Source organism: Felis catus, chromosome X, assembly GCF_018350175.1.
Source record: "Felis catus isolate Fca126 chromosome X, F.catus_Fca126_mat1.0, whole genome shotgun sequence".
NCBI classification, from domain to species: domain Eukaryota; kingdom Metazoa; phylum Chordata; class Mammalia; order Carnivora; family Felidae; genus Felis; species Felis catus.
The window spans coordinates 110434665-110454786 of NC_058386.1; the positions used below are offsets into that span (position 1 = coordinate 110434665).

The 20122-nt window shown below is 38.1% G+C and overlaps 1 protein-coding gene across 5 annotated transcripts in view; it reads left to right on the top strand.

Moving 5' to 3' along the window:
* PHF6 (PHD finger protein 6) overlaps window positions 1–20122 on the top strand; it is a 46615-nt gene that overhangs the window by 16900 nt on the left and 9593 nt on the right. For 4 of the 5 annotated variants that reach the window (XM_019824320.3, XM_019824321.3, XM_045050587.1 and 1 more), the window contains 6 exons: window positions 1517–1650; window positions 1918–1961; window positions 14417–14586; window positions 14763–14906; window positions 16270–16374; window positions 18942–19075. In XM_019824320.3, coding sequence (XP_019679879.1) covers window positions 1517–1650; window positions 1918–1961; window positions 14417–14586; window positions 14763–14906; window positions 16270–16374; window positions 18942–19075 — 731 coding nt within the window. The remainder of the gene's footprint in view (window positions 1–1516; window positions 1651–1917; window positions 1962–14416; window positions 14587–14762; window positions 14907–16269; window positions 16375–18941; window positions 19076–20122) is intronic. The other variant, XM_045050588.1, reaches the window with a different exon arrangement.

The following is a 20122-nucleotide window of genomic DNA, read 5'->3' on the forward strand; positions in this document are numbered from 1 at the left end:
AATTTATAAGCCACCCCAAAGTATTTAACAGCTTTTCCTCCTTGATGACTTGGCACAGTATTTCTTTTTAACAGTAATACTCTGAAGTTTCTGTATTTAAGGAAATGGAGTATTTCTCTAGTATCAGTAATGGGCACTGGCCCTCCTGCTTTCTGGGGTGTACCTGCCTTGAGAACGTTTCTACTTCTGACTTAATAGGAGTATTTCTTAAATGATAGCTTGATTGAGAGGTTGAGGCTCTGACTTGCTTAAAGAAGTATAAGGAATTTTATTGGAATTTATATTAGCCTCTCCGTATACCAAAAATGCTTAGGGGCCAAGTGATCCCAAAGTTAGGATGGTAAGTGTTCTTTATGTTAAAATCAATAGAGGAGTGAGAACGGTTCCAAATGAGGTATCTAGAAACCAGCAATTTTTAAGATTTACCTTCTAGTGAATTTGTTTTGGCATGGCATTTGTAGCTTCGGAGATAGCCTCATTGAAAGTCCACTCAGTCCAGTATACTATGATACGTTAATCAGAACCACTAGCAATCATTGTTATGTACTTTAAAAAAAAATTCTTTTTTAATGTTTATTTCTGAGACAGAGAGAAACCGAACACGAGTGGGGAAGGGGCAGAGAGAGAGAGAGAGAGAGAGAGGGAACCGCAGAATCCGAAGCAGGATCCAGGCTCTCAGCTGGCAGCACAGAGCTCGACACGGGGCTTGAACTCACAAACCGTGAGATCATGACCTGAGCTGAAGTCGGTCGCTCAACCAACTGAGCCACCTCGGTGCCCCAATTCTTATGTACTTTTTTAAAAAAGAGCTTTTTCCTAAATTGAGAGCACGAGCTAGTTCAACAGTAGGAATTATCCAATAAAGTTAGAACGTAAATACATTAAAATCTGTTTAAGAATATGTTCTTTTATCTATTTGCCTGAATTCATAATGCAGGAGGTAAGTAACAGATTAGATTAAAATAGATGAGCATGTTTTCAGAATCAACATCACAAATTATTTTTAGAGCTTGAGATATTTCAAAATCTACTTTAATTCTTTTATCCTTCTTCCCTCACTTGAAATTGATTTTACCAAGTTCCCCAATAGTATGTGAGGTTTTTCTCCCCAGAGATTCTCATTAAGTGGAGATGTGAAGGACAAATTGTTTCTGGTATGAGACATTTTCTGCAGTTACTCATTTCCAGGAAAATCTGGATTGTGGAAAGGGCTAAGTTATATACAGCTTACATTCCTGCTATGCAACATTTCAAGTTTTCTCTTGGCCACAGTGAAACAATAGACATTAATAATATTCCATTAATTTTGTCAATGTTTAACATGGGGGAAAACACCCCTGGTAGAATTTTATTCAAATTATTTCTAGGTGAGAACACAAGAAAAATGGCATTATTAGTTACAAAACTTCAATAACCAGTTTGTTTTCCTTGACAGAGATTGATATGCCTCTAACCTGACATCACGGCCTTAGGAAAATCGCACGCTAGTAATAATTATTTTATTGTTTTGCTGTAGATGTGTTCTTTGTGCCATTGTCCTGGAGCCACAATTGGTTGTGATGTGAAAACCTGTCACAGGACGTACCACTACCACTGTGCATTGCATGATAAAGCTCAAATACGAGAGAAACCTTCACAAGGAATTTACATGTAATTATTTAACTTCTTTAAGTTTTTTTTTCACAGTCCTACTTTAGGCTTTTGTAAAAGTTTTTCCCGTTTCAAAGCATTTCATCATCATTGTAAAGGGTGTTTTTGGTAAGGAATTTAATGGTTAGAGAAATGGCATAGGACTTTTAATAAGATTTGTGGAATCCAGCTTATGAATGGGCTGAAGTGTACTGCTCATTTTCTTAATTTGAAAAACGAATTTCGTTTGTTTACTTCATAATTTTTGATTTCTTCATTTTTTTGTAGGGTGTATTGCCGAAAACACAAGAAAACCGCACATAACTCTGAAGGTAAGTCATTCAGCCGCTTCTCAGTATCAGGAAGAAATTTGAGTGAATTCTGTACCGATTTTTGCCATAAGATGTATCTCGGTATTGAATACATTTCAAAGAATTAAGAAAAGTGTTAGGACAAACTAATATACATAGTGGAAATGATCTGAAGTTTTAAGGAAAATTTTACCCCTAAATTTAGTTCTTGCAAGGAGTACGTTGAGAATGTATTTATCTTGAGGAAAACACATGACGGTGGGGGTTTGGGATTTCTGTGATCACGAAAGTGGTAGTAGATTGCAGAGGTCATAATTGGGATCTGTGCTGCTGTCAGATACGCAAAGTGTGAACGAAGGACACTGGTACTACATTTTGTGATCACCAGGCTTTCTGTTAGATTTTCATGTTGTAGTACTGTTTTAAAAATACAGAGATGTTCATAAGAAGTCATTAACTTTAAAATATATTAACTTTTGAAATTATAGTTTATCTCTCCTTAAATTTAGATAAAACAAGGTCAGGGATGTTTATATATAGTTAGCCAAGTTGTACCTGGTCTTTAAACGGTATGGAAAAGTTCTTAAATTGAATTCTTATTTCGTACCTTTACAAACAGATGGTTTTGATACTGTCACTAGCAATATAAAAAGGCTTAGATTTAATCTGAGATTGTTCTGTCCTTCTATTTAGATTAGAGATCTTTAGTTTTTGTTAGTCTCCGAGAATGCGTTGCTTAGCAGTAGAATGGTTTCAGCCTGTTGATTTAGGAAGTGGTTTCTTTTATAAAGACTTACCTAGTTATCAGTGTTAGCATATTAAAGTTTGTGGCCCTTTTTGATATCTTAGATCTTGGCTGTATCCTACCCTTTGGGACTCCAGATTGGTTCCATTACTTTAGGATAGTGCTGGTTATATAATCTTCAGCAAAAACTTGTCTTTAAGGTAAACAGATTCCACAGCTGTTAACAACAGAACATTTCGGAGGTGATAAAGTACAACTGAAAAAAACCTTTATGTTTTCCTTGGTTTTTTCCTCATTTAGTTCTAGAATTCAGTTCAAAAACCTTTTGTTCAAAGGTTAAGAGGAAGCTTTCCCACCTTTCATTGGTTCAGATTTTAACAGTGTGTTTTTTAAAATTCTTAATGTTTATTTTTGAGAGAGAGAGAGACAGGAGAGAGTGGGGGAGGGGCAGAAAGAAAGGGAGACACGGAATCTGACGCAGGCTCCAGGCTCTGAGCTGCCAGCACAGAGCCTGACGCGGGACTCAAACTCACAGGCTGCAAGATCACGACCTGCGCCACAGTTGGATGCTTAACCGACTGAGCCACCCAGGTGCCCTGGATTCTCTTTAAAATTGTAGTGACCATATATGTATGGTAAACCAAGGATTAAGAGCTGGGATCTGATGAAGATGAGTATATGAACACCCTGGGGCAGAATACTTGAGGGTGCCAACAGTGATTAATGTCGGCAGCTCCCCTTTTATTCGGTAGATTTCTGAAGCTGATAGTACCATCTAGTGGTAGAGAAAAGTCACTGCAGACTGTAAAGTAAATTTTGGCCACCTTTTTGCTTTGAGAAATTTATTGAGAAAGATCCAAATTACTGCTTTTCAAGATGACTTTTTTCATGTAACTGGAAGGATTCCTAAATTCCTAAATTATTCAAATTTGTAATACAATTGTCTTGAATTTGGGGTTCGTTGTACATTTTTGTAGCACTTTGGGGCCCCTTGTATTATTGATATATACGTAGTGTGTATATACTCATATTGTAGAACTTGAAATATAATTTTACAATTTATCACTTTTATCTAGCTTGTATTTGACATTGAGTGCTTTGTCAGAAACAGAACTTCCAATTACTTCATTGTTCTAATGGGAAACATATGTTCTACTTTATGATTGTAATTTATGATTGGGGTTTATAGGATTGTATTTCAGGGACTATCTTTGAGAATTATACTGCAGTAGTTTGTATAGCAAAGAGGAATTGATTACCTGTGGCAGTGTCTTGATCATTTGCCATCGGTGGCTCAATAACCTAGTTTGCTAATACTTAAAATAATAAATACGCCATAATTCAGTCTGTTCATGTTAGTTTGATCTAATATGAACTGTTTTGAAATATTAAATTCAAAAATCTCTTTACCGTCTCCATAGTTTTGCCTTTTCCAGAATGTCATATAGTTGGAATCACATAGTATGTAGCCTTTTCAGTTTGGCTTCTTTCACTTAGTGGCCTTTTTTTTTTTTTTTTTTTTTTTGGAGGCGGCGGGGGGTGGGGGGGTGGGGGGTGGGGGGGGTGGATTAGTTGATAAATACATGCTTATGAGAAAGATCTGTTAAGCAAAAGGAGATTGAAGCTCCAGGAAGGAGGGAGACTCCGTGCACAACCAGAATTGCCCTGTGATGGGAGGACACTTCCATTGTAATAGAGAAGGAAGAAGATAGGTAGTTCCTCTCTCGTCTGTTTGCTCTGTGAGGGACAATGTAGGGGAGGCAGGAGGGCTGGAAGTTGAAGGAGAGAGGAGAAAGCTTGCAGGAATAGTTGTGAAGATGGGAAAGGAAGTTTGGAGAAATGTATGGGCTCCAGACCAGGTAGAGGGTTCAGTTAAGGTTGCTAACCATTTATGTAATGATACCCTCAGTTTGTGTGACTTCCGGCAATTCAGGATCCTGTGTGTAGCACAGAGAAAGTGGCTAGTTAGAAATCTAAGTTAGATAGGGAAGTGAAGGCAGGAAAAGAAGAAACAGGAAGGAAGTAATAGATGGGAGGGGCGTGATTGAAGATAAGTGAGAAGGAAAGTGCTTGGGAAAGCGGTCATTTTGTGGTCCCAAAGTATGTGTGATTCATAGTGAGTTCAGAGGTTAGAATCCTTCTTAGGTGGTTATAAAGGTGTCTGGGTGTGATTATAGGGATTGGGTAGTTGATGGAGGACATCACTGAAGGTCAGGGAACTTGCTTGGATTGTCCCATGGGCCTTTGAAATCACCCAGGATGCAGCAGGGGCTGGAAAGAGGAAAGAGCAGTAAGCTATGTGCTAAGGAGAATCCGATGCATGGGGTGGAATGATTGGGAGCTGGTAACTGTTAGCAACAAGGAGGGGAGGAAAGTAGCATAATCAGTGTACCAGCAAAATTGGCATCATCTGGGAGTTGGTTAGAAACGCCTAATCTCGAGCCCCACCCCTGACCTACTAAATAAGAATCGCCACTTTAACTAGATCCCAGGTGACTTGTTTGCACATGAAAGTTTGAGAAGCAGTGGTTTTAGCTGGATGACGTGGACCTCAGGTGCAGGGCTTTTTACAAGTGGCTATAGAACAAATGGTTCAACAAGGCTGTCTAGTAGGACTTATTGTGACACTGAAGTGTTCTATATTTGCACCGTCTATTATGATAGCCTCCAGCCACATGTGGTCGTTGAGCACTTAAAATGGTATAGTGCCCTTCTACTCTTTTTTTTTTTAATGTTTATTTTTGAGAGAGACAGAGCATGAGTTGGGGAAGAGCAGAGAGAGAGAGAGAGAGGGAGAGGGAGACACAGAATCCGAAGCAGGCTCCAGACTCCGAGCTGTCAGCACAGAGCCTGACTCAGGGCTCAAACCCATGAACCATGAGATCATGAGCCAAAGTCAGACGTTTAACCAACTGAGCTGCCCAGGCACCCCTGCCCTTACTCTTAATAGGAATTTATGCATTAAAAATGGGCAGGAAAAGCCTAGAATTAAATCCCGCAACTTACGTGCCCCATCCTTTGGCCCGTGTGTTTAGATAATAGATATATTCTTCACCTTTTTTTTTAAAGCAGTATTTTTTAAATACCCAACATTGGCAGTAACAGGTCTAGTTTGTAGCTGATGCTAGCTTCTGTATTGTAGACGTACCTTAACATGATAGGTTGTCATCGATAAACAGTTGAGTACCTACACGGAACTGTGATTATGTCTTGTGGTTCTTTTAAAATCATTTTCATTAAGAGGTTAAGGCTTTTCTGTTTAATAATGTATATGGAGCAAAGTAATCTGTGATGAGATAGAGAACAGTATTTAGAGTAGATGCTGAGTGTTAGCTATTTGCGGCAAGAATGTGTAGATTGTAAGTCGTGATTACAAACATAACCTCAGCTCAGTTTAGGTTCTTGAAATTGTAAGTAGCCAAACTTGTGGCTTATTATTTTTGTTAAGCTACCCAGTATAGAATGTTTTGCATGGTATGGGTGCTCAAGAAATGTTTGTAATGTCTTTTCTTTGGCTTGAAACAGAGCATGGTTTTGAATGTATCCCTTATTTGGGTGTGACCTTTCTGTGTCCTGTGGCTTGTCTTGCACCGGGTGTTAGTAGAGCATGATGAATTAATAGAACGGGATTTTTTATAAGTCTGAAATTTCTTAAAAATAGCTTAGTGAGAAGTGCCACAATTACGGTGACTGTAAAAGACAGTATATAAAGGAATCTTTTGTGCCTAACCTTGGAAGACCTGCTCTTGATTTTATTCAGGGACCTGGTGGATCCCCTAACAGACTTTCTGGAAACTTTATATTAGAGATTGCTTATCAAATCATACAACTCCATTTGTGTTTCAAGAACTAGAGTCACTGTAGTTCTGTTAGAGGTGTGTTGAAAGTGTGCTGTCCTCTGTGTGCATTCTGCTTTAATATTACCTTAGTATGCTCATTCCCTTTGTTTCTCTACAGTGTGTTACATCTTCAGTCTTCGTTACTTTTGTTAAGTGGAAGATGGGGAGATTTTTATGTGACGTCAGTGTCCTTGAAACCCTTTTAAGTTTTGTGGCATTGAATAGATTTATGAAGTACTGGAAAGGCGGTTTTGTGTACTGGTTGAACATGGGCTCTGAAATCAGATCCGTATTTGAATCTTAGCTCTGCTACTTACTCGTACGTGGTCTTGGGCAAGCCGTTTAGTATCTCTGGAGCCTTGGATGCTGCATTTGTAAAATGGGAATTAAAATAAAACCCTACCTAGGGGCGAGGGTGGCTCAGTCGGTTGACCGGCCGACTTTGGCTCAGGTCATGATCTCGTGGCTTGTGAGTGCGAGCCCCACGTCGGGCTCTGTGCTGCCGGCTCAGAGCCTGGAGCCTGCTTCGGATTCTGGGTCTCCCTCTCTCTCTGCCCCTCCCTGCTTGCGTGCTGTCTCTTTCTCTTAAAAATAAATAAACATTAAAAAAAATTAAAAAAAAAAAAAACCTCTACCTCATGGAATTATTGTAAGGATTAAATGGAATAATGTCTGTAAGGGTCTCAGCAACATTCCAGGCACATAGTTCAGTGCTCACTAAATACTACATTCATGTGGTCTTCCTTGGAAGATAATAGGACTTAAATTGTATTTGTGATTTAACTTGGGAAATTTGAGTAACGTGTTCACATTGTGCCCTTTGCTAGAACTGACTCCTTATTTTTTCTTTGATTCAGCAGATTTGTTGACTACCCATGTGCAAAAAGTACTGCGCTAGGCACTGTTTGCGTTCATCTTTCATTTAGCACACTTTTCAAACTGAGTACAGGAAGTATCAAGCATACATGAAAACATGTTTGAAAAAAAGCCCCATCACCTGGGTTAACAATCATCAGCTCCTGGCCAGTCTTGTTTCATCTGCACCCCTCACCTGCTTCCTCCACCTGGATTATTTTGAACTAAATCCCAGCCATATTTCATTTTAGCACACTTAATTAAGAATTAATATTTTGGGGGCGCCTAGGTGGTTTTTTCGGTTGAGTGTCAGACTTCAGCTCAGGTCATGGTCTCACGGTTTGTGGGTTCGAGCCCCACATCAGGCTCGCTGCCATCGGCCTGTCAGTGCAGAGCCTGCTTTGGATCCTCTGTCCCCGTCTCTGTGCCCCTCTCCCACTTGTGCTCTCTCAAAAATAAATACATATTTTGGAAAAAAAAAGACTATTTTTGAGGCATGTTGTGTTGTTTCTATGTGCATACACATATAAATATGCATAAAATAAACCATTTATCTGATACCTTTACCGAAAAAGAAAGCAGGTTTGTGTGTGACCTGGAGCGTGCAGGGCAAATGCACATCGCGCTTCCCTTGGAGGAGGCGGGGCGAAGGGCGTCCAATCTTCCTTTCGTTGCAGCACTCCAGGCGCCCAGCAGAGGCAGTGACGCTTACTGCAACCTTAATGCTTGTCATTTTGCTTCTGTTTTAAAAATAACCCTAACACACATTTATTGAGTGCCTCCTCGGTGTGGGCACGTGGGAGAATTGCCAATTCCCCAATAAAAAAAGCCCCTTGACAGAGAGCTTACCATCTACACAAGGTATGACAAGAGAAATAACTAACAAGTGAATAGAATTTTCTAGTTTACAAAGCATTTTTCACGTTTTCTTAAGGCTTCCTTTTCAGGAAGGTGTTCTCAGTTCCATTTGATACGCCAGGAGACTTTGCCTTGTGAGTGTTAACTAGCTTCACCAAGTTTTAAGACCTAGTAGGTGGCAGTTTTGAAACCTTCTGTCCAGGGGTCCTTTCCTTTCTACTTCATACTGTTAACTGATGTGAGACTTTGGGGAGGAAAGGAAATGGAGCTTAACCCAGGAAGGTGGAAGATGAGAAAAATAGTGATTAGAAGAGAATTGGTAATGGAACAGATAGGGCTTTCCAATACTAGGAGGAGGAGAGTTGGTGTGCTGGTAAGGTGGTCACTCCTGTGCCTCATAGTGGCAATCACAAGAGTGACAGAAGGACCTGGCCTTTCTAAGGTGACATAGACATCCAGGGGGCGGTGCTCATAAGGGTTGGGAATGCTTGGTGGCACTTTGTCACCTTATCAGCCTGGATTTGTAGAAATAAGAGCTGTGAGTACGAAGGTAAGGTTTTGTTTTCTTATCGCATTCATTTGTTTGATTAGGTGTGTGAACATTGTACAGAAATCAGCAGTACCGATGAGTGTACGTTGTTCGTGAGCTTTCCTCCCACCCTTATGTCTGTTTCCAGATTCCTTCGCTGAAAGCAGCCACTGCTGTCAGTTTCTTAAGTTTCCTTTCAGAGCATTTCTCTGCAGACATGAGCAAACGTGAAACTGTCCTTTTTCTGACTTCCAGGAGCACTTGACATTGTGTATTTCCATGACAGTGGGTATTGCCACTTTAAAAGCATATGGTTTCTCACTAGCATAGGTTGGTCCCAGCTCTGCCACTTCTTAGCTTGGTAACCTTGGCTAAACTTATTTAACCTTTCTGAACTTTTCCTTATCTGTAAAATGAGGGATGGGGATGCTGACAGATACAAGCTCGTGTGGTGGTCGTGAGGCTCAGGTGAGATCGTGCGTATAAACCGCATGGCCCATCTGGCATAGTCAGAACTCCAAAAGTCAGATGTTAGCTCTGAGATTTGGCGTGTTTCCAATTTATAAATTAAGTAGAAAAGGGCAAGATGCAGAATAGTGTGCTCAGAATGCCATTTGTGTGTGTATCCTTTTAAAAACCACGTTTGCATGCGCAGAGGAAGTAACAGCTGACATTTATTGAGAGGGTCTTAGGTGCCAGGCGCTGTTCTAAATTAAGTAACTTTACACTAATTCATTTAGTTCATTCATGGACCCTGGGGGGTAGGTCTCAGGTAAGAAGACACACAGGGACACACAGTCTGTGGCAGTTCCAGGGTTCAAAACCAGGCTCTCAACCCTTGAGGTTGAGAAGAAAAGCCCTTAATGGTGGTTACTTGAGAGAGGGAAGGAGGGAGGCAGAAGGAGAGAGAGGGAAGGAGGGAGGAAGAAGGAAGGGAAGCAGGAAAGCTAGGGCAGGCGCCAGCTGGGAGCGCCGCGCAGGCAGAATTAAAAGGTGGGAAGGAAGATTTTTACTTCTTTGATGCAGAGTTCTTTTATAATTATCATTGAAGGAGAAAAAAACACTTTTTATGTTAAAATGTTAAAACATCTTCACAGTTTTGAATTGGGGAAGAAAACCCTACTGTAACCATGTAGCCATGAAAAATTTAAACGAAGGTGCCGTGACTAGCCTCATACTCATTTTTTTCATGTGCATTTTCAGTTATCTTTTTGGGTAAATTCCACAAAGTATGATCACCGGGTCAAAGGGTTCAGTCTTTTTGAGGTTCCTGACACATGTTGCCGTGTTACTTTCTGGAAAGATTTTGCTAGATTGTATTCCCATCAGGGGTGGATGAGTTTACCCCTCTTTTCACCACATTGGATGTGAGACGTTCTTTTAATTACAAAAGTAGTATATTATCCATTGCTTAAAAATTAAAATAGTACAATAATGGGTGATGGGCATTGAGGAGGGCACCTGCTGGGATGAGCACTGGGTGTTGTATGGAGACCAATTGGACAATAAATTATATAAAAAAATAAAATGAAATAAAATAGTACAATAATACTGTTACATTAAAGCAGTTCAAAAAGGCCTCAAAAAGGTTACATTCTCTAGGAGTACCTAGTAATAACAGTTTGATGTATATCTTCCCAGAGCCTTGTTTACCTACATACAAATATTTAGTGTATATGCACACTTATTAAATACAGTGGCATCATAGTATATATAGATACTATTATGCTACTTACTTTTTTTATTCTCTGATTTATCACAGACCTCCTTCACTGTTGTTTACAGATTGACATCATTCTTTTTATTTTTGTCCACTGAAGCATTTTATTTGTCTTTTTCCCCATTGATTTTTTTTATGTTTATTTATTTATTTTGAGAGAGCACAAGTGAGGAGGGAAGGAAGGAAGGGGGGGGGGAGAGAGAGAGAGAGAGAGAGAGAGAGAGAGAGAGAGAGAGAATGAGAGAGAATATCCCAAGCAGGCTCTGTACTGTCAGTGCAGAGCCTGACGCGGGGCTTGAACTCATGAGCTGTGAGACCATGACCTGAGCCGAAATCAAGAGTCGGACACTTAACCGACTGAGCCACCCAAGTGCCCCATTTGACCTCTTTCTTTTTAACTGTTACGTTATATCCCATAGAATAAATAGAACCATAGTTTATTTAAGGATTTCTCTATCAAAAATCATTTACATCTATTTGTTTCATGGATAAAACTGTATTTATCTTCCTTGTACATATATGCTTGTATACTTATACAAGTGATTCCGTAGGGTAAAGTTTTAAAATTTGGTTTGCTTTTAACATTGGGGAAAGTACTGTCTCATGTACCCAGTTTATGGTCCCACCAACAGTGTATGAGGGTGTCCAGTTTTCTGCCTCTGTGCTGGGACATTACCAGTTTTTAATTTTTGCAAATCTGATTATCACATTAAATTTCCATTTCTCTCATCTCTAGTAAGATTGGACTTCTGTTCATTTTTTTTTTCCTTTTAGTCATGTTTCTTTTTTCTGTGAATTGCCAGCTATCCTTTGTGCATTTTTCTCTTGAGGTTTGTCCTTTTGAAATTGATTTGTAGCAAGTGATTTCTGTAATGGAAGTATTAATTCTCCGTCACTAAATGCAAATGATTTCCCAGTTTATCATTTGTCTTCTAACTTGGATTATGGTGCATGTGCCATGCAAAGGTTTCTAATTTTTAGTCACATCTCAGTCTTTCCCTTTATGACTTCTTAGGTGTTTGACCCAACATTATAAAAGCTACTCTCCTCCATTTTCTTCTATTACATTTATTGTTTGTTACTTTATGATTAGATTTTTTTATATGGTATGAGGAAAGGAATCTCAGTTTTAAAAAAATGGATAAGCAATTATGCCATCATGTCTTTTCCCCACTCAATTTGAAATGCTACCATTATACTCAGAATTCCCATATGCTTATGGGTCTATTTTCAACCTTGCTTTCTCTTCTGCTGATACAAGTCTCTTCCTGTGCCAGTATTTTAACTGCTGTCTCTTTACTGTATATTTTGATGTCTTTTTAAAAAAAATCTTGTTGTATTTCATAAATTTACTCTTCCAGAAAACCGTGGAATCAACCATTTTATCAGAGTTGCATTAAATTAAGTTAGTGAGAGCTGACATTCCAAAGTTGACCCTCTTCCTCCAGAAGCTCAATATTTTTGTGAGGCTTCTTTTTGATGTTTATTTCTAACACATCTTGTGTTCAGTTATTCTAGCTTTTTATAACTAAACTCTGCTATTATGATTCATGAAAATGATAGATCACTTAATTTACACTTGGATTGTAGAAAAGTCAATTTTCTATAAGTGTGTTTAACTACTTATACTCTGTGAATTATTTGGTCATTTGCTTGGTCCATTTTTCAATTGGAGCCTTAATCTCTTATGAGCTTATATCATAAGGATACTAATCCTTTTTCACAATTACAACAGAGTTTCTTCTAATTTGTTTACTTTTTTATTTTATCACTTTTTTTTGCTGTGTAAATCTGAAAATTTAGTATAGTTAAAACGGTCGGTCTTTTATGATTTTTACTATTGCTGTTAAAGTCCCCTAAAATTTTACACCAAGTGGTTCCATATTTAGTGCAAAAAAAAAAAAAAAAAAAAAGCCATGTAGAAAACTAGTCATGTTGGCCTGATAATGGAATTAGTTAAGTAATTTCTTTAAAGGTGTTTAATAATGTAATCTTATAATGTTAATGATTATTTGTTTTCATTGTAAGTAACAATATTCTGTATATCATATGTATTGTATAACATGTACCAGAATGATGGACAGATTTGCTTATGATTTTTCATTTTTTAAAGAATTTTTAATTTGGGGCAAGTGCAAGTAATTCTAACAGCTTTAATGAAATTCTGTGTCTTAAAAATTGTCAGTTTCAATGTTTAAAGTAGGTGATGTGTTTTGATATGAAATTTGCTATAATGTTAAGATCAGAAGATATCTTTGACTTCTCGGTCTTCACAGGAAGTTATTCACATGAATTTACCTTATTGCTGGTAAAACTTTTACCTTTCCCCCCTTTTTCCTCCCTCATATCCTATTGTAGTTATGTGAAGTTGCATTGATATAAATTTTTATGAACTGTTTTGCAGACAATCTAATGCCTTCAGTTCCTTGAATTTATATATTCAAGTATACTAATTGAATTACCCTTTTCTTGTCATAATGATTATGCTTTTATTTCTAAAACAATAAAAAAATTTTAAGTATTTATTGGGAAACATTGATATCTATGAATAGAAGTTGATATGCTTTCTCATTGAGAAATTAATCCCTGGAATTGAAAACTTAATGTTAAAAGAAAAAACAAAGGCATTAGAACTGTGCCTAAAACTGTCTTTAGTTTGACCCTAAGAGAAGTGAACATTCGGTTTTTATACCTTTTTAACACTAAATACTTTGTCTCATGTATAGTAGGCCCTCAATAAAGGAAGTATTTGTAGTGAGTAACTGGATGAAACACCGTTCCATTAATTATAGAAATTCTTTTCAAATTGCTGGGAAATGCAGTTCTAAAACTTCTACATAAATGTTATTTAATCCATTAAAGTATATACCTCACTTGCAACATAGCTTTCTTACCATTTGTGTTAGAAATTCCTTGCATACTTAATATTTGTTTAAGTACTCGATCTGTTGTTCATTTATAGATGACTTCCTTGTGGAATATGACCCATTTGATTTTCATGATAGTTTAAGGAGCTATCCTAGAAGAGTGCTGCCTGATAGAACTTTTTTGTGATGGTGGAAACGTTCTGTATCTGCGATGGCCAGTATACATGCAGCTCACCATCTGCGACTTATAAGCCCTTGAAATGTGGTCAGTGTGAATGAGAAACTGAAGTTTTAATTGTGTTTAATTACAAGCGACTAAAATTGTGAAAAACCACCTGTTTGTTGCTCGTGGCTGCTATATTGGACAGCACAGATACACCTACTTTATTTTCATTTAGTTTTCCAAGTTATAGTAAGATTATTTTCTTAGGTAAGTGTTCTGATTTCACTAACAGTGTTTGGTAAAACTCTTTGAAACCTATGGTAAAAACAATAATACAAGAGCTAATTCTAAAAATGGACTTTAATTAGGGTTTGAAAATGTTTACTGGCTTGTGTGCACAGTCAAGATCACAAAACTCATTTTTATAGAATTATAAATCCAAAAGAAATCATTATTACAAGGATTATAATAAAATTTTTGAAGTCTTCTGGTTTTTTTTTAAGTTTATTTAATTTTTTGAGAGAGAGAAAGAGAGCGCAAACAGGGGAGGGGCAGAGAGAGAAGGAGACGAGAATCCCACGCAGGCTTTGCACTGTCAGTGTGGAGCCTGATGTGGGGCTTGAACTCATGAACCATGAGATCATGATGTGAGCTGAGACCAAGAGTCGGACGCTTAATCGACTGAGCCACCCAGGTGCCCCTAAAACTGTTTTTTTTTGGTATTTGATTTTGGTTGCATTTATATGAAACATTAAGGTTCCTATATTGAGCATTCCACACACCGTTTCTCCTCGTTTCTGGAGGCGATTTCATTCTAAGGAGAAATGTGTATTCTAAGGACCCATGAACTAATGCCCATTTTAAGATCGGTCCACGTAAAGCTTTTTGTTCATTTTTAAGCAGCTGATTTAGAAGAAAGTTTTAATGAACATGAACTGGAGCCCTCATCACCTAAAAGTAAAAAGAAAAGTCGCAAAGGAAGGCCACGAAAAACCAATTTTAAAGGGCTGTCGGAAGATACCAGGTCTACATCCTCCCATGGAACAGATGAAATGGAAAGTAGTTCCTATGTAAGTAGGAAAATGTGAGATTTTTACTTTTTGCTGCACCATGAATATTTCATTTAAACTGTGTTTATAGGTAAAGCTCATCATTTGAAATGTTAACTAAGCTTGAGGGTACTGATAGCATATTTTGATGGATCTTTTTTTTTTAAGTGTTTTTTTTTTTCCTTTTACATTTGCAGAGAGATAGGTCTCCACATAGAAGCAGCCCTAGTGACACCAGGCCTAAATGTGGATTTTGTCATGTAGGGGAGGAAGAAAATGAAGCCAGAGGAAAACTGCATATATTTAACGCCAAGAAGGCAGCTGCACATTATAAGTGCATGGTAAGCGTGGTTCTTTTTATGTGCTTTTAAACCCAAGTTTTTTTTTTTGAAAGGCATTTAGCTAGTAACCAAATATGGCACTTTTCTCTCCAGCGTTAGTGGTTTTGAATTATGAATAGTATATCCTGTAGTCCCAAATCTTCATTAACTTTAGGGTTTTAAAAATACAGCCTTTATGACTTAGTAGGATTTAAAGTGGTCCTAATTATAGTTACCATATTCTGGATAATTGGTAGTTAACTATTTCGTAACTGTCCAAATTTCGGCTTATAAACCTGTCATGAGGGGGGTGTCCGGTGTCCACTACAACCTTGGAAATACCTGTGTTGTTGTGCTTCACACATTGTATTGCACTTACTCATTTGTGAGCCTCTCCCTTAATAATAGACTCTTAATTCTTTGAAGAGAAGAACTATATTTTTGCATCCTTAGATCCAGGTCGCACATACAGTGTACGTAAACATTTTTGAGTTTGATTGTATTGAATTATTCATCCCATTTATGATTAGGTTTTAAAAATTATTGGGATGCCTGGGTGGCTCAGTCGGTTAAGCGTCTGACTCTTGATTTCGGCTCAGGTCGTGATCTCGAGGTTTGTGAGTTCGAGCCCCATTTTGGGCTCTGTGCTGACGGTGTGGAGCCTGCTTCGGATTCTCTCTCTCCCTCTCTCTGCCCTTCCCCTGCTTGCTTGTTCTCTCTCTCTGTCAAAATAAGGAATTAAAATAAACATTTAAAAAATTAGATTATTTATATCAGAGGTTCTTGACCAGAGAGGTGTATCAGATTTACCTTGGGAGCTTTTTCCAAAATACTCAACCCTACAGTATATCCCAAACATGTCTAGTTAAAAAAAAAAATTCCCCAGGTAATTTTGATCTACATCTATGGTTGAAATTTGCCAGTTTAAACTATTTTTTTAAAACTTTCTGGAAACAGGGTACTGGGTGGCTCAGTTGGCTAAGCATCCACCCCTTGATCTCAGGGTTGTGACCTCAAGCCCTCGGTTGGGTTCTGTGCTGTGCCTGAAGCCTACTGAAGAAAACAAAGCCAAAAAACTTTGTGGAAACGTAATAAAACAATTGAGATGACAGGGTAACATTGTTGAAATCTGCATTGTGGAATAAAATATCTAATCTTGACTTCACACTGACAGCGTTAGTTTCATTTCATTGTCCTTATTTTGGGTTATAGTTTAGTCCGACAGATGAATGTATTAAAAGTATTTGAGTCAGTACTTGATTATTAGGGCAAAGTCCTCTTTCTCAGGATATTGAAGTAACATAACACACTTGTTATTACGTCGTTTAATCTTCCTCTCACAAGAATTCTGAGCGTTCAATGTTCCTGCATTTTTCTTTTCTAGCTGTTTTCGTCTGGCACCGTCCAGCTCACAACGACGTCAAGGGCAGAATTTGGAGATTTTGATATTAAAACTGTACTTCAGGAGATTAAGCGAGGAAAAAGAATGGTCTGTGGTTTTATATTTATGCTATGCAACGTTACTCTTCTGACTCTCTCCTTTAAACTTAGAACACATCTCAAATTTATGCAGTCATCAAAAAATTTAATATAAAGTAGTTCATATGTTAAAGCAAGTATCTATTGGACTTATTTGTAATATAATAAAGGACGCTGATGTTACTGAAACTTATTCCTCTTTCTATGTAACTTCATTACTTCAGAGAATTTCACTGAGATTTACATTTCAGGGTATCTGAGGGTCTTTTAATAAAAGAAATGAAGATGTGAATGTGACACACCTAATTAAGTTTAAAATGTTATATTATTTAAGCTCGCTTACAGAACAACTCCATAACCCTAATAGAGCATTGGGAACTTCCCTGTGTTGTTACTCATTCTTTTTTTTTTCTTTTTTTTTTCTTTTTTTTTTTAATGAAAGGAAAAGATTTTTTTCAGAGCCTTCTGTTTAGTTAAAGTTCACATAAACAGTTATGTCTCTTAAAATGTTTATCATAGCTTTAAAGTTTTCTTTATAAAATGTGCCTAAGTCTCCTGTTCTTAAACACACTGAATTACTAATAAATAGCTTTAAGAAATATTGGCATCTTTATTGATCACTTACTCCTTTACAGTTGGTGAATATCATAAAATGTCAATGGAATGCAAAATCTTTTCTTTAAGACAGCAACTGTCTCTAGAGATGACTTTAAACATTTTTTAATTGTGAAAATTTTCGAACCTATCAAAATTAGAAAGACTAGTAACACACATCTGTCCATCACCTTGACTCATCAGTTATCAAGAATTTGCGGCACTCGTTTCATCTATGCCTTTTATTCTTGTTGCTTGAAGTGTTTTAAAGCAGAGATGAGACTTCATATCATTTCACCTCTACATACTTCAGTATGTATCTCTTAAAAGTCGGACATTCTCTTAGCTAACCACAGTGTCATTACCCCTTATAGATTAACAATGAGTTCTCAGTGTCATTTAATACCCAGTTCGTATTTGTATTTCCCCAGTTGTCTCAAAACTATCTTTTTAACGTTGAGTTGTGTGAATCAGAATCCAAAGGAGGATCACACATTGCATTTGGTTGTTCTCTATCCTTTACGTAACCTAGGGCACTTCCCCGCCCCTTGTCTTTGTTGTTTCTTTTTCTGTTTTGTCGTGTGCCATTGGCCTGTTGAAGAAAATGAATTAACTGTCCTGTAGAATACCCCATATGTTTTATTTGTTGGTTTGCTTGTTTGTGATGCCATTTAACTTGTCTCTCTACTCGCCAGATTGTCTTTAAAGTGGAAGTTAGATGTAAAGGCTTGATTAGGTTCGGTATCAAGATTTTTGGGGGTAAGAATACTTCACAGGTGGGACTGTATCATCCACATTTTATAATATCAGACTAGTCCTAATGTCTGGTCCTTGGATTCGGGTGGCGAGTGTAATCCGTGCCCCTCCGTCGTGAGTCCGCCTTCAGCCTTTCATCCAGTGGTTTCAGGCTTTGCTGAGCTTTATCTGAATCCATTAGAAACGACCCTTTCTTTGTGCAACTGCAGCTTTGAAGGTGTGAAGATTGTTGATGTGAGCTATTCTGTTTAAAACCAGTTCAGTTTATTGGTACTTTGATTAGTCTTTTATAAGCAAAACTCCTTGGAATCAGAATGTGTAATACTACAAAAATATGTAAGGGAAAAATCTCTTTCACGTATCACACCGAGCAGTGTTGTTGTACAGCTATAAATAGGTGACCAGGATAACAGTTCCGTTCTGGTCAACTTATTTGTTTACCTCTGCACAGTGAAATGTTGGTGTTCTCACTAACCTAACATTCTCCCAAGTGTGCTCCAAAGGAAATTAGTCCATCGAGATGCTCCCCAACCCCTCCAAAAATAAAAGGGCATCTGGAGTTCAATACTTTGGGAGCTATTTCCTATACCCTCCTTCTTGCCGAAAGGCTGTGAGAAGTTCTGCAATCAAGCAATCTGTTGCATTCCTCCAACTTACTTGACTATGAAACTCTTTTGTCAACAATCACCCTTTTAATCTCAGAACATTCTTGAGGCAAGGCAGATCTAGGGCAACTTGTGATGTCTTGAAAAGATTTCAGCCCCATTAGCCTCCCTCTGCCCTTTTACCTACTTGGTAGCAGTCCCTCCGTGGGGAATCGCTTTCCTGTCTTCTCATTCTTTAGTCATAATAGCCAAGGACCTAGTCCCGTGAGGAGGAGAAGCCAACCACTAAAATCTAGAGTATCATTTTTTGGTGTCTTTGGCAGTATTCAGGAATATCTTGTTTATGTTTAGATGTCAGACCTTGGAAGGTTAGTATAGGTGAATAATGGAAACATCAGGGAGTGACTTAATATCAGCAAGTCTATCAGAGTGTGGTTTAAATTGCAGCGTGATTTAATCTAGATGCTCAACAGTAAGTTTGGTGTATTTTTTTTCCATAGAAAACTGGCTGTTTTCTTTGTAAACTGGAATGTTTGGCTGAAATATGGCTAAAATAGAATAAATAAGGTTGCAAAAACTTTGAAATACTGCTTATGATTATTCTTTCTCTTCCCTTAAACAGAAATGTACACTTTGCAGTCAGCCCGGTGCTACTATTGGATGTGAAATAAAAGCCTGTGTTAAGACTTACCATTACCACTGTGGAGTACAAGACAAAGCCAAATACATTGAAAATATGTCACGAGGAATTTACAAGTAAGAGAACAACAGTTGTCCATTTTCCTTAACTTGTCAGTAAGTAACTGCCCGTGAGTAGATGACATCAGTTTACTTGGTCACTGTCCCTAGATGGTATTTAGCCAAGTATAGAAGACTTAGGACTCCATATAAAGAAACAAGTACTATGATTGGCATTTTCCTCTTTCAGTGCATCCCTGGATTAACAGTCACTCAGCTAGCCAGTGTGTGTTAGGCTTACTAAGTGCCAGGTGTTGTGATAGGAGCTGGGCATACAGTAGTGATCAGTACACATATGGACTAAGTCCTCGCGAAGCTTATAGTCTAGTGGGAGAGACGTGTTAATTAAATGGCCACGTAAATGTACAATTACAAACTACATTAAGTGCTAGAAAGGATATGTTACAAAGCACCATGAGAACATGTAACGAGAAGGAGCTGACTTAATCTGTAGTGAGTGAATATTTAGGAATCTCCTTAAGGAAATAGAGCTTGAGCTGAGATAGGAAGGGCGTAGATCGATGTGGGTGTTGGGACCGTGTTCTAGGCAGAAGGAACAGCATGTGCAAGACCCTGAGGTGGAACCGGAAGCAAGGGTGCAAATGGGAAGGTGAGTCAGGAGGCTGCTGCTCAGGGTCCAGGTGGGAATTCTTGGCAGCTTAGAATAGGATGTGGTTGTGAAGATAGAAGCCAAGAGACGCTCTTGGGGGAATGAGGAAAGCATAAGGTTTGGAGATTTGGAATTACTGTCCTCTGCTTTATCGGTCTTCCATATCCATGTACGTGTATAATGGTTCCATTCGTTTAACTGAATGGAGACTACGTTGGTGGGGGTCCATGGATTTTTGACTTGCCTTCGTGAGTTGTAAAGCACTTCCTTCCATTCCCAGGATGCAATAAGCCAGTGACTAAACACCCTACTATTTTGCATACGAAGCAATTTATTGTAAGCAGTCACCACGTATTTGGGTGATTGGATGAGGTGCTAATGCTCTATTATAAAGTTTGCCAAACTTTGTTTAATAAGGAAGGCAGGAGATGTTTTTCAAGTGAATTCTGTCAAGC